Source organism: Colobus angolensis, unplaced genomic scaffold, assembly GCF_000951035.1.
Source record: "Colobus angolensis palliatus isolate OR3802 unplaced genomic scaffold, Cang.pa_1.0 Scaffold41, whole genome shotgun sequence".
Lineage (NCBI taxonomy): Eukaryota > Metazoa > Chordata > Mammalia > Primates > Cercopithecidae > Colobus > Colobus angolensis.
In genome coordinates, this window is record NW_012117488.1 from 6,327,591 (window position 1) to 6,340,623 (window position 13,033).

Here is a 13,033-nt window from a genome sequence, read left to right on the forward strand (position 1 = left end):
GTGGATAAACTGAATTCAGTATGAAGTTCAATCTAGATCTTCAAGGTTATATTTTTCTACTCATATATATCTGCATATAGATATATATGCAGCTTATAGTGTTCTTAACAACTATGTTAACTACAAAGAATAAAAAGATTTTGCAACAGAGTTGGAATGGAAACAATTTCTGAGATAGAGATCAAATTGTGTTTAGAGAACCATTATTGGCAACTTTGCTATCAGTCATTTCCTGTGGGAATATTTCACTGGGACATAGTTTTATGCCTTGACTATTCATTAAATAGCCTGGGGCCCATGGAATGAAAATATTGTAGAACTATAAATATCAATATATGCAAATTATAGTGTAACATTTCATCACATTTCATTGCATTTTCTTAGATACGAATTAAGATTATTTAACAAACTGTGTCTCTTACTCATCGCAGAAAGAATTTTAAAACAACACTAATATAGCATGGTCTAGTGGAGAGTTAGGCAATAGACTGGAACTAAAGCCACTTGTTCTAAATTAAAATTGATAGTAATTCAAAAATGCTTATTCATCATGTATAATATATAAGATGCCAAATTTATACTTCTGTAGAGAATATAAAAGTCAATTATAAACAGTTTCCGCCCTTACGGAGTTTATGAATTTTCTTGTGAAGGAGAAAGAGCATGTATACAAATTGTATAAAACAAAAAACAGTAACTATACTATGAGTGGGTGGGAATAAAGTACTATTGATGTTTAGAAGAACTTGAGTTCCTGTCTGGAGTTTCGAGATGATTTCATAAAGAAGAATGTGGTTGAGCCAAGTTTTATTATTTTATTTTTTTTTGAGACAGAGTCTCCCTCAGTCATCCAGGCTGGAATGAAGGGGCGTCATCTCGTTCAACCTCACAGGTTCAAGCGATCCTCCCACTGCGGCCTCTAGAGTAGCTAGGACCAGAGGTGCACAGCACCACATCTGGCCTTTTTTTTTGTTTTGGTTTTGGTTTTGTTTCTCATAGAGACCAGGTTGTGCCATGTTGTCCAGACTGGTCTTGAACTCCTGGGCTCAAGCAATCTGCCCATCTCGGCCTCTCAAAGTGCTAAGATTACAGGCATGAGCCACCCCATCTGGCCTAGAGTAGAATTTTATAGAGTGGGTAAGATTTCTGCAAATCTCTCTTATCTGCAAATCTCAAATGCAGATACAATTATTCCAGGAAGCAGAGACTAGGTACTAATAAAAGTAGTATAGTCAAAGCACATTCAGAGATTGGAGCCATTGGACAACAAAAAAACAAAACTGACATAGGAAAATACACTGCAGTTGGACATAAGTTAAATTAGGGCAAAATTACTTCATTTTATTCAGTAATGCAAGCATTTATTTCTTCAACAAATTTTTCTTAAGTATTTGAGTATCGACTAAGTGCAGGTACTGTGCTAGGTGTTAGTACATTTGTAACTCAGAAAAAGGCCCTTTCTACTATGTAAACACTAAAAAAAGTAACTCAAATCAGGGATGATAGCACGACTGATTCTTAGCAATCACTGAATCAATTAATCTCTGGCAATGAGGAGTACTTTAGTTTGCAACTGCTAACCAGAACCTGGAATTTAATGTTTTTGGGAGATGGCTGGTATTTCCAGATTACACTGTGTCTCAATTTCAATTCAATTGCTTCTCAACTCACTATTTAAATTAACATGAAGTGTTAGCTTTTTTATATTAGAAAGCCGCAAACCTGATAGTCTTGTAGGTAGGGTGATGGGGGACATTATATTCGTGGCTTCATTTTACAAGTTTTGGCTGATGTAAGAATTAATTTTGTTAGTATGCATTAATCGAAATAAAGAAGGAAAAACAGATTTAAAAGCGACATCGGTGGGTGGGTTTTGCTTTGTTTTTAATAAAAGGACTCTTACAGAAAAGGAATCGCTGCAAATTTCTTTTAAATAGCTAGCTCTCTGGGCAATTAAAATGATTGACACATTTCTAGAACACACACACCAAGATACACCTGCACTCATACTTGGTCCGTCAAAACAATCTTTGTTTTCTCTCAAGCTAGGACTTGCTGTGCCTAAGACACACCTCGTACAGCGGTGGCGGTGAAGGTGCTGGGGTGACAGCCAGGAGGGCACTTTCCCTTTCTCCGGCTCCCTAACCAAAACTTTGCAGGCACCAGCCCAGACTCACGTTCCCGCTCGTTCTTCTTTCCTCTGCCTCAACTCTCTCCGCACCCTTCGCGCTCTGTGCGCCCACCCCTGCTTCCGTCGGTCAGCTTCAGCCGACCTACTACCCACCTCCCGGCCTGCGACCTCAGCCTCCACCTGCACCACTCGCCCACCCAGGGAACCCACCTCTGCGCCCCCGGCCCGCGCGTCCCGTCGCGGCTCGGGGCTCCGGGGCATGCGCGTTGCGGCTCCACAGCCCTCCCCCACGCCTTCCCGCGGCAGAGTTATGCCAAGTATGTGAGGAGCCGGCGAGGGCCAGCGCCGGTCATGGGGAGCCGCCGCCGTCTCCGCCAGCGCGGTTTTCTCCGCAGCGGGTCTCCGACCTCTCCCCACGGCTGGGGTGAGCCTCGCGGCTAAGGCAGAGGAATGGCGGACCCTCTGAGGAGGACGCTGTCCAGGCTCCGGGGAAGGCGGGGTCCCCGCGGCGCCGGGGGGCTAGGGCTCCGGGCGGCAGCGGCAGCTGCGGTGGCGGCCTCATCGGCAGCCGCGGGAGACGCCTGGGGTGCCGCAGACACCCCCCAACGTGAGCACGCCGGAGGAGCCGGGCCGAGCCTACAGCAGCCCCCGCCGTCACCTGCGGCTTGGGGTCCCGGCGCGCGGGTTCCCCGAGGGCACCCGGAGCAGTCGGGGGCGCTCGGGCCTCGGCCGCGCTGCGGACAGGAGGCCGCCCCTTGGAGCCATGGGCTCGCTCATGCCTCTCTGCACGCCCCCGAGGGCTCCGAGGGCAGCGGAGAGGAGGAGGAAGTGGACGACGACGAAGAGGACTACGACGCCGACTACTACGAAAACCTGCCCGGCGGATCGCAGCCTGCGCCCGAGCCTGAGGGGGCGGAGGCGGAACGGCGTCCCCCGCCTCCCCCAGCGGCGGGCTCCTCCCTGGGGGCGGAGGGCGGCCGCCTGGAGACAGGCAGGCTGCGGACCCAGTTGCGAGAGGCCTATTATCTGCTGATCCAGGCCATGCACGACCTGCCCCCTGACTCGGGCGCGCGGCGGGGCGGCGGGGGCTTGGCGGATCACGGCTTCCCCGCGGGAGCCCGGGCTCCGGGCCAGCCGCCTTCCCGCGGCGCTGCGGACCGCCGAGCCTGTCCCCGAGACGGGGAGCGGAGAGGCAGCGGACGGCCTCGGCAGCAGGTGTCCCCTCCCCAGTCGCCTCAGAGGGAGTCGGGGGGAGGCCAGCTGCGGACTCCTCGGACGCGGCTGTCCTGCAGCAGAAGTCTCGAGAGCCTCCGGGTGGGTGCCAAGCCGCTTCCCTTCCAGCGGTGGCCGAGCGACAGCTGGATCAGGTGCGGCGCGCACGGGGACTGGGACGAGCCCCCGCCACGTGGAGGCAGGATGGACGGCTGGAGTGGGGACCGCGCCCGGGCGGCTGCACCCACCGGCCTCCAGCCTCCAGGCTCCAAGGACCACGGCTGCTCCTCGGGAAACCCTTTCAGGGATCCAGCGGGGTCCTCTGTGATACGCAGCGGCAAAGGAGACCGCCGGGAAGGCCCCTCCTTCCTCAAGCCGCCTGCAGTGACAGTCAAGAAGCTGCAGAAGTGGATGTACAAAGGGCGTCTGCTGTCCCTGGGAATGAAGGGTCGTGCCCGTGGGACGGCCCCCAAAGTCACAGGAACGCAGACAGTCTCCCCAAATGTGGGCGCTTTGAAAGTGCGTGAAAACAGTGTCCTGTCGGTGCCTCCAGACCAAAGAATTACGCTGACAGGTAGGATACTTTGCGATCAAATTGCTAGCACCGCGAGCTTTACTGTTTATCGACTGGGCTTCTGTCTTAAAAGCCAAGAAAAAGGTATGTTTTTGCAGACAGGTACGTTACCGGGCCAAAGTGTCATGTAAGTGTCAACTTAAAATAATTTCGAGGTTACTTAATATAATGCATTTACTCGTTTTGCTTTTTGTTTTGTTTTTTAATCAGACAGTGGCATGAAGAATTGGGGTTGTGTTTCTTCTCGAAAAACCAGTGTGCCTATTCCCTAAGTATTACGTGAATGAGTAAAGGTTAAGTTTAACACGCTTTTAGTAGGTTTACAGATGGGCGGTACTGTCTTGATTTTTTATTCTTTGTAGCTCTAGGCAAATCCATAGACTTTTGTGGAATTTGTGAATTTGAATTTGATTCAAGGTAGATTTTATAGGCTTCATAAACTGTCATTTTACTCATTACAACTTTTTTTTTTGTCTGTCCCAGGCATGCACACACATGCATGCATACACACAACCAAAACCCCAAACAAATCAAACAAAAAAACCCTACCATAAGTAGAATTTTTTAGTCAGGTAGTATTTCACGTACACCATCTCTCCACCTGCCTGCCTCCACCAAAGAAACCCCAACAAAGTAAGTAATCTTTTTATTGTGAAAAATCAAGGACACTAACATTTTAATCAAAAGAAAAATGTCCCTCAGGTACTTTTGTTTTTTTTAAAGCAGTCATTTGCAAACTTAAAATCTATTTATATGAGAAGTAAATTAGTTTTTTAAAAAGTATATTGATCCTTATAATAGGATTATGCTCCCTATTTTGTATGTGCGTGATTTTTAACTGTCACTGAAGGTTTAGGTTATCAATTCTAGAAACCTGTCAATTATGTTGTAAATATCAAAATATCTTTCCTGAAAGTAGTATAATATCTTCAAAGTGAGCCAAAACAACATGGTCTTTTGAATACTCTTACATATAAAAATTTTTAGTGAGCATAAAGACTTATAAGTCAGGAATAATTTTGAAAACATTAAATCCTTAAATGTAAAAGGTATTCACAGTACTTGGCTGTTTCTCTGTTAGTAATTACAAATCATACAGGACTGGATTTATACACATTAACTTTGTTTAACCAATAAACACACAACAGTGGGGAGAAACAAAGTTCACAAAACTTCTTATCAAACAATGAAGACAAATCAAATGATTCATTCAAAGTGTGTGCCAACTTGCGAAGTTTTTTCCTGTCTATACAGCTCTAATACATACCTGTCAAATTTTATTCTCAAGGTTAAATATTCCATTTCACTTGAACAAAAGGAGAGTAGAATGTAAATTCTTTAAGAGAGGTGTACTTTATACTAAGTTCATATTCAACATGTATTTCCAGGAGTAAAGTAATTTGTAATCATTTATTATATTTTATTGCCGCAATATTTTTACCTCCTCGACTTTGGCTTAGTTTTAACTCTTGGTACCATAGTTGAATTTCATCCATAACAAAAAAGAGTCAAATATTTTTCACCCTTTTGTTGCAGTGCTGAAACATTTACCATGTGATAGCTTTTAATGCCCGCAGTAGTAAACGTTCAAGGATTTTTAAAGTAATAAATATAGTTCCTTTAAGAATGAATTTGATTTTTGCATTAAGCAACTAAATGAAACTGCTTAGAAATTAAAATGAAACAGAATTATTATATGATAGTATTTTAGATATTTTATGAGAAATCTAAGCCAAAGCTACCATAATCTCTGGTTTAAACAACTCTCAGATGTTCCTTCCTTTTAAATCACTAATTCATCTTTCAGGAGAGATGAAAATAATTTGTGCAGTGTTTACATATCTAGTATAGATTTGGAGAGCTTTTTAAAAAATTATTTTTCATAAAGTGCAGTTGGTCTTATTAAGACCATTCTGGATACATTAGGTGGTTCTCATATAATTTTTATAGCCCCCAAATGGAGATATGCTGTCATTTAATAACAACAACAAGAAAAAGAACAGAGAGATTAAGCAGTTTGCCGAAGATCACTCAGTTGGTACCTGTATATGGATTCACACTACTACGTGGATTCAAACTCAAAGTGTCATGAGTTTGAAAAAAGCCCCTATTTATATAAGATCGGAGACTCGAGAGTTCTTTAAAGGTCTGATCCAATTAATTCTATTAAATTGCTTGGATTGAGGATATGGGTGAATTTCAACAAGGCATAACGGGTAAGTAACTTCCTCAAAGTTGCAAAGAAAATGGGAGAATCTTAGGCTAGGTTTAAGGACATTTTAAAAAGTAATTGCTGTATCCATTTTAAACTTTTACCTTTAAATATTTACTTACTTCACATTAATGTTACTTGACTTCTACTTTTAAATCACGTTTTCTACAAAACTTATTTGGAGCGGTCTAGATGAACCAGTACATTCTTGTTTATGTAAAGATGTTAAATATCCGAAAAGGTTTATAGCACATTTTTCTGTACAATATTATTCATAGGATATTTTCTGTCAAAATAAAATTATATTTAGAATTTATAATACAGAATAATTATTCAGTGAAATGGAGATACTTAATCTATATAGGTATTGTGAAAATTTTTGAGACTATATTACAAATGGAAACACAAATGATTTTCTATTTTGATTTCTGGCTCCTACTAAGAACTTTTGATAGTATTATAATGCCAAATGATTTGATGTAGTTAAGTATGTAGTGTGCACAGATTGGCTGATTTGTTCTTAATTGAGATGATGATTTAAGAAATCTAAAGTCATTACACATAGTAAAAATTGTCAAGTTTCTGCAAGCCTTAAGATTACAAAGGAATCTTAATGTGTTTGCCAAGTATACATCATTATAAATCTTTATAAATAAGTTTTAATTAGCATATAGTTTTCAGAAACAAATTCAAAAGCACCTTTTATTGCTGTAAAAAATAATTAGCCTACTTTGACTCCACTTTTCCTGCTACATGGTCTGTGAAAGAAAAAACTTGACTGTATAACTTAGTATTTTGTCTAAAATTTTTAGACAATTATTTTAAGGTAGTATTAATTAGTTTGGTATGATCTTTAACCATCTTAAAGTGAAGTTGACACTATGACTTGATTCCCACCTACTTTTCTCAAGTATTTGTAAACTCTGATTTTTTATCTTTATGAATTACATAATCTTTCTGAGTTTTTCCAACAACTTTTTTCTGTATTGGCCCACTTCAAGATGGGTAGCAATAGGTATATAGTTTTTGACAGTCTTCTAGTTTTAAATCTCTTCCTGAGAGATTCTGCTGTTGTGGTGCTAGAAAGCAAGTGCAGTTGCTTTTTTTTTTTTCTTTCCTTTTTTCTGGAAGAGTGCCATGGAACATTGGAGTTGCTGGTGGCTGGAAAACTTTGAGAATTACAAATTCAGCAGAAAATAGCAGTGTGTTGATTTGAAAGCCCTACATTTCTAGACCAGTGGCTCCCAAGAAATGTTGTGTTTATTTTTTAAGAAGGCTGTTTGCTAGACCTTTGCCACTCAAAATGTGGTTCACTGTTTTAGAGCAGTGCTTTTCAAACTTAATGTCCGTATGAATTCCCTGGAAATTTTGTTGAAATGCAGATTCTATAGGTGTGGGGTGGCTGAGATTCTGCTTCCAGTGTAGATGCTGCTTTCTGGTGGACCATACTTTTGAACAGTAAGCTTCTAGAGCTCTCACATCCCCAAAGTTTTTTTTTAAAAAATTCTACCTTATTCTGATACTTGGTACTTAAACTACCTCTATTAGAGCAAAGCAGTTGGGCTCTTTTTGCTTCAGTTTTATGTATATGAATTAAGGTACTTACTACTTATATATTACAAATTTGAGCAGTTCCCGCCATATTGGTCTCATCTTGCACTAACAAATATTAGTGAGATTTTGGAATCTGCAAGAGAGGAGGCCATATAGTACAATGGTTAACAGAATAGAGATTCTGGGTTTCTGGTCAGACTCTACCACTTACCAGGCTTGTGACCTTGGATAAGTTACTCAACCTTGTATAGCCTCAGTCCTCAGGTTGCTGTGAGGATGAAAAAAAGATAATCCATTTGGTACTGTACCTGGTACTTACTTATCAAGGGGAAGGCAACCAGGCTTTGTGAGAATACTGCTTTGCCTCAGATCATTAGGATTCTGGATGGAGAGTGAAAAGATCGAAGTTGAGGAGTACTGCCTTAGGAGCACTGGGAGTTGAGCTAGAGGACACCTTTTTGGGGTGTTTATTTATTCTGCTCATCTTTTGTGCTTCTTTCTCTTGCTGTTCCCTGTTGCTTTTGTGGAACTGAAAACAGTCTCAGAGTTTTCTTCTCTACTTTCCCCTCTCAAAAGCTAACACAGAGCTTTTTTTTTTTTTTCTTTAGGGTTTTTATTGCTAGTCACAAGGGAAGAAAAATAAAAGAAAAAAGGTGTTTCTTTCCTTTTCATTCTATCCCTCTCCCCCTTTTAGATTTGTCTAGGAAAGATAAAGATACACACACACATAAACACACACAGAAACTTAAGTTTATTCTAGTAATTTCATTTGGACTGCCAAGTTTGTAAGCAGGAGATACTTGAACTCATTTAGAAACAGGATTTTAATAAATATTAAAATGTTTAATGCTTTTAAAACATAGATTAAAACATCTAATACAGGGTTCATAAGATACTTTTATTTGGGATTTTTAAAGAGAGGTAAGGAAAAGCAGGAGTTCATTTCTGCAGAATTTTTAAAATGATGAAAGATGTCTCTGTAGGTACTACACATTTTTTTTTTTTTTTTTAGATGGAGTGTAACTCTGTCACCCAGGCTGGCATGCAGTGGTGTGATCTCGGCTCACTGCAAGCTCCCCTTCTTGGGTTCACACCATTCTCCTGCCTCAGCCTCCTGAGTGGCTGGAACTACAGGCGCCCGTCACCATGCCCAGCTAATTTTTTGTATTTTTAGTAGAGACAGGGTTTCACTGTGTTAGCCAGGATGGTCTCGATATCCTGACCTCATGATCTGCCTGCCTCGGCCTCCCAAGGTACTGGAATCACAGGCGTGAGCCACCGCGCCTAGCCAGTACTATACATTTTCAGTGAGGGTTGACATATATAATTTATTGGAAAATTTGCTGATGCATTTGAGCTGGGCGCACTAGTTAAATGTTCAGTAATAGTAAGTAATCTAGATTTGTTATGAAATAATAGTTGAGAAAACAGATTTGACTTGGGTAGTTCACCACTGTGTGGAATATTTTTCTGAGTGAAAACCTTTTAATTGCCACTTCTGTCTTCTCTTACAGATTCAAAGTAAAATTACTTTAATTAGAATCTGAAAATTATCTCATAACATGCATAGTTGCAAGAGACTAAGGACTTTTTTGCCTTGTAACTTTGCATACTTATTTTTATATTTTTACTTGGACCTTCTTTCAATGTGTGTGTGTGTATATATATATAACGTATATGTTATATTTTTATATATAAAATATATTTTATTATATATTGTATATATTTTATATATCATATATAGGCAACAGTGAGACCCTGCCTCAAAAAAAATTTATAATTTATACATAATATATATTTTACGTATATATGAAGCTAAAACTCCTAAATTTATGCTAATATGGTTAAACATTAATTGTTGCATTAAATGGGAGGAAAGATTGCAAATAGCTTTCCATATCTATGAATTTACATTCATATAGATCCATTTAATTTAAGTGAGATAAAAATGTTTTAAATAATTTATAAATAATTGCTCAAGTAAAGTTTATTGTCTTGAATAATGTGTTGATTAATTCAGTTTAATAAATTTATTTGGCCTTTGTAATATTATATATTTATAATACATAATATAAATTGTAATAATGTGCCATTTATCTATAAGTTTAAAGTTCAGTATCATTTATTTTAAAATATTCAGCAATAGCAGAGTGAATGGATTCAAGCTTTTGTGGTTTGTAATTTCACTGAAAATAGTGGCTAGACATGGTGGCTCACACCATAATTCCAACACTTTGGAGCGGGGGAAGCAGTAGGATCACGTGAGCCTGGGAGTTTCAGACCAGCCTAGGCAACATAGTGAGACCCTGTCTCTACCAAAAGAAAAAAAATTAGTCAGTTGTGGTGGTGCAAGCCTGTAGTCCTAGCTTCTGGGGAGGCTGAGGTGGAAGGATCACTTGAGCCAGGGAGGTTGAGGTTGCTGCAAGCCATAATAGTGCCACTGTGCTCCAGCATGAGTGACAGAGTGAGACCCCATCTAGTAAAAAAATAATTCCTTTTAATATTATACTTTAATTAAACGATTATATCAATGGAAGTATCAACTTGCTTAAATATGGGATACTGGTAGCTTTATTTTTCTCATTGCAGTTCCTTGCAATGTAGTAGAAGCATGTTTAAAGACTCATTTATAGTGTATGTCAGAAAACTTACACTAAGATTTAAAATAATGAATGTATCTAGCTATATAAAAATTTGGAATTTCTAAGAGATGTCTGAGAAAAAGATAAGATGTGGCTCGTAGCCATTATGAGTAATGTAATTTTATACTGTTTGCTTCAAATTTAAATTGGGTCAAACTGTAATATCCTGTGATGGTCTGAAATACTGTTAAGTAATACTGGATTTGAACTTAAATGTGAAATAGATTTAGATTTCAGTGCACCTGGCAAAATCATGTGATCACTGAAAACCCAGAAAGCCCAGTGATTGCTGAGTATGTTTTGATTTTTCAGTTGTTAATTTTAAGTGTAATGGAGATAGAACCAAAGAAAGACTCTTGAATTTCCCTTATAGTAGGCTAGGTATATCACCACAAACTTTGGAGTCAGAATGAGTTTGAGTGCTGCCTTTTCCATTTACCAACAAGGTGCTCTTGAACAAGTTACTTGACGTTTTTGAGTAGAACTTTATAGTATGTTTTTCAAGTATTTTGAGCATTATTTCACTTAGTCCTTACCAGCAACCACTTTAATTTATAAGATAAATTGAGGTGAATATCCCCATGTTCAGAGAGGGTTCTCTGCTTCTGTACTGTTTGTGGGTAGCATGGTATGGGTAGCATGGTGTGGTTTGTGGGTAGCATGGTGAGTGGAGCATGGGTTTTAAGATTAGATAGGCTTAAATTTGAATCCTAGGCTAGCGACTTGACCATATTTCTCATATTCTTTGAGGCTCATGATGGTAACCATACCTGTTTCATAGGATTGTTCTAGAGGTTAAATGAGGTTGGAGGCCTTACTGCTTTATCTCTCATGCCTGCCACATAATAGTCACTCATTTGTGGAGTAAATCAATGCCTGCCATAGTAGGTATTCATGGGCGCTTCTTTCCCTTCTGATTTCTAGTCTAATTCCTGCATCTGGAATTGAATGTGACTTGCAATTTGTGTTTAAGATTTGTTTATTTATTTATTTATTTATTACAAATCTGCTTGTTTGGGTACATGTTTAGGTTTTTTTTTGAAAGAAAAATTTATTAATTTTTTTTTTTTTAAGAGACAGGGTCTCACTCTGTTGCCCAGGCTAGAGCACAGTGGCACAATCATAGCTCACTGCAGCCTCACATTCCTGGGCTCAGGCAATCTTCCCAACTTAGCCTACAAAGTAGCTAGGATGACAGGTGTGTGCCACCACACCTGGCTAATTTTTTAATTTGTTGTAGAGATAGGGTCTTGCCATGTTGCCCAGACTAGACATTTAGATTTTGCCATGTTGCCCAGGCTGGACATTTAGATTTCTTTAGAAGGGAGGTTATTGAAAACCTTGATTACACATAAATCTGATTTTTTGATTGTTATTAAGCTCCTTGTAGCTTAGTGTGTTTCATCACTCTATTTTTAGACCATTATTATTTTTATTTATTTATTTATTTTTTAAGAGACAAAGTCTCGCTCTGTCACCCAGGCTAGAGTGCAGTGGTGCGATCTCAACTCTCTGCAAGCTCGGCCTCCCAGGTTCACGTCATTCTCCTGCCTCAGCCTCCCAAGTAGCTGGGACTACAGGTGCCCGTCACCACGCCTGGCTAATTTTTATATTTTTAAAGTAGAAATGGGGTTTCACCATGTTAGCCAGGATGGTCTCGATCTCCTGACTTCGTGATCCGCCCACCTTGGCCTCCCAAAGTACTGGGATTGTAGGCGTGAGCCACCGCGCCCAGCCTAGACCATTATATTTTACTTGCTGTGCCAATAAGATGAGTTGATCGTATAATTCCATAATTTAGAAACCTGAGATGATCTTAGTTTTTACAAATGTGGTTTTAATTATGTATGGTGAATTATTATTATGATGATAGTTATATACTTAGCTTATGGATTGTCATTGAAGCCTGCTTTATAGCTCTGGAAACACAAAATATTTTCCTCTTTAGATGAAATTAATGTTATGTATACATTTGTAGAGTCTTACTTATATTAAGATATGCATATATCTAAGCATTTGAGGTCTCCCATTGGACTATGAATTTCTGTTTTTTTTGAGACAGAGTCTCGCTCTCTTGCCCAGGCTGGAGTGCAGTGGTGGGATCTCAGCTCACCATAACCTCTGCCTCCTGGGTTCAAGCTATTCTCCTGCCTCAGCTTCATGAGTAGCTGAGACTACAGGTGCATGCCACCATGACCGGCTAATTTTTGTATTTTTAATAGAGATGGGGTTTCACTATGTTGGCCAGGCTGGTCTCAAACTCCTGACCTCGTGATCCACCTGTCTGGGCCTCCCAAAGTGCTGGGATTACAGGCATGAGCCATCGCGCAGAACTTGGACTGTGAATTTCTTAAGGGAAGGGATTGTTTTGTTCATTCTTATTTCCCTGCTGCTTAAGTTTGTGCCTGGCCAAAAAAAAATAATAGCTGCGTAGTGCATACTGTGAGACAGCATACCTGCTTCTAATCTGGGGCCTTCTGAAGGGATTTTTGTTTTTAGTTCTGCCCTAGATATTTAGAACTTAAACCCTACATAAAGTGCTATTGTGTTATATGGATAGGAAGCCAATGTTGTGTTGACATTTTAATGTCAGTAAGGCATACTTTCTTGTTAGGTTTGAAAGTTAATCTTTGTGTGAAAAGGTAGGAGGAATATTATATTTAAGGACTTCTGGTCCTTGTAATAATGAATTGAAACTTATTCAAATA

The 13,033-nt window shown here is 40.0% G+C and overlaps 1 protein-coding gene across 1 annotated transcript in view; it reads left to right on the plus strand.

Annotated features, from left to right (window-relative positions):
• The first annotated feature begins 3,128 nt into the window (after positions 1–3,128).
• SYDE2 (synapse defective 1, Rho GTPase, homolog 2 (C. elegans)) overlaps positions 3,129–13,033 on the plus strand; it is a 40,632-nt gene continuing 30,727 nt past the window's right edge. The window contains exon 1 of the mRNA XM_011956111.1: positions 3,129–3,917. Coding sequence (XP_011811501.1) covers positions 3,173–3,917 — 745 coding nt within the window. The 5' untranslated portion in view covers positions 3,129–3,172. The remainder of the gene's footprint in view (positions 3,918–13,033) is intronic.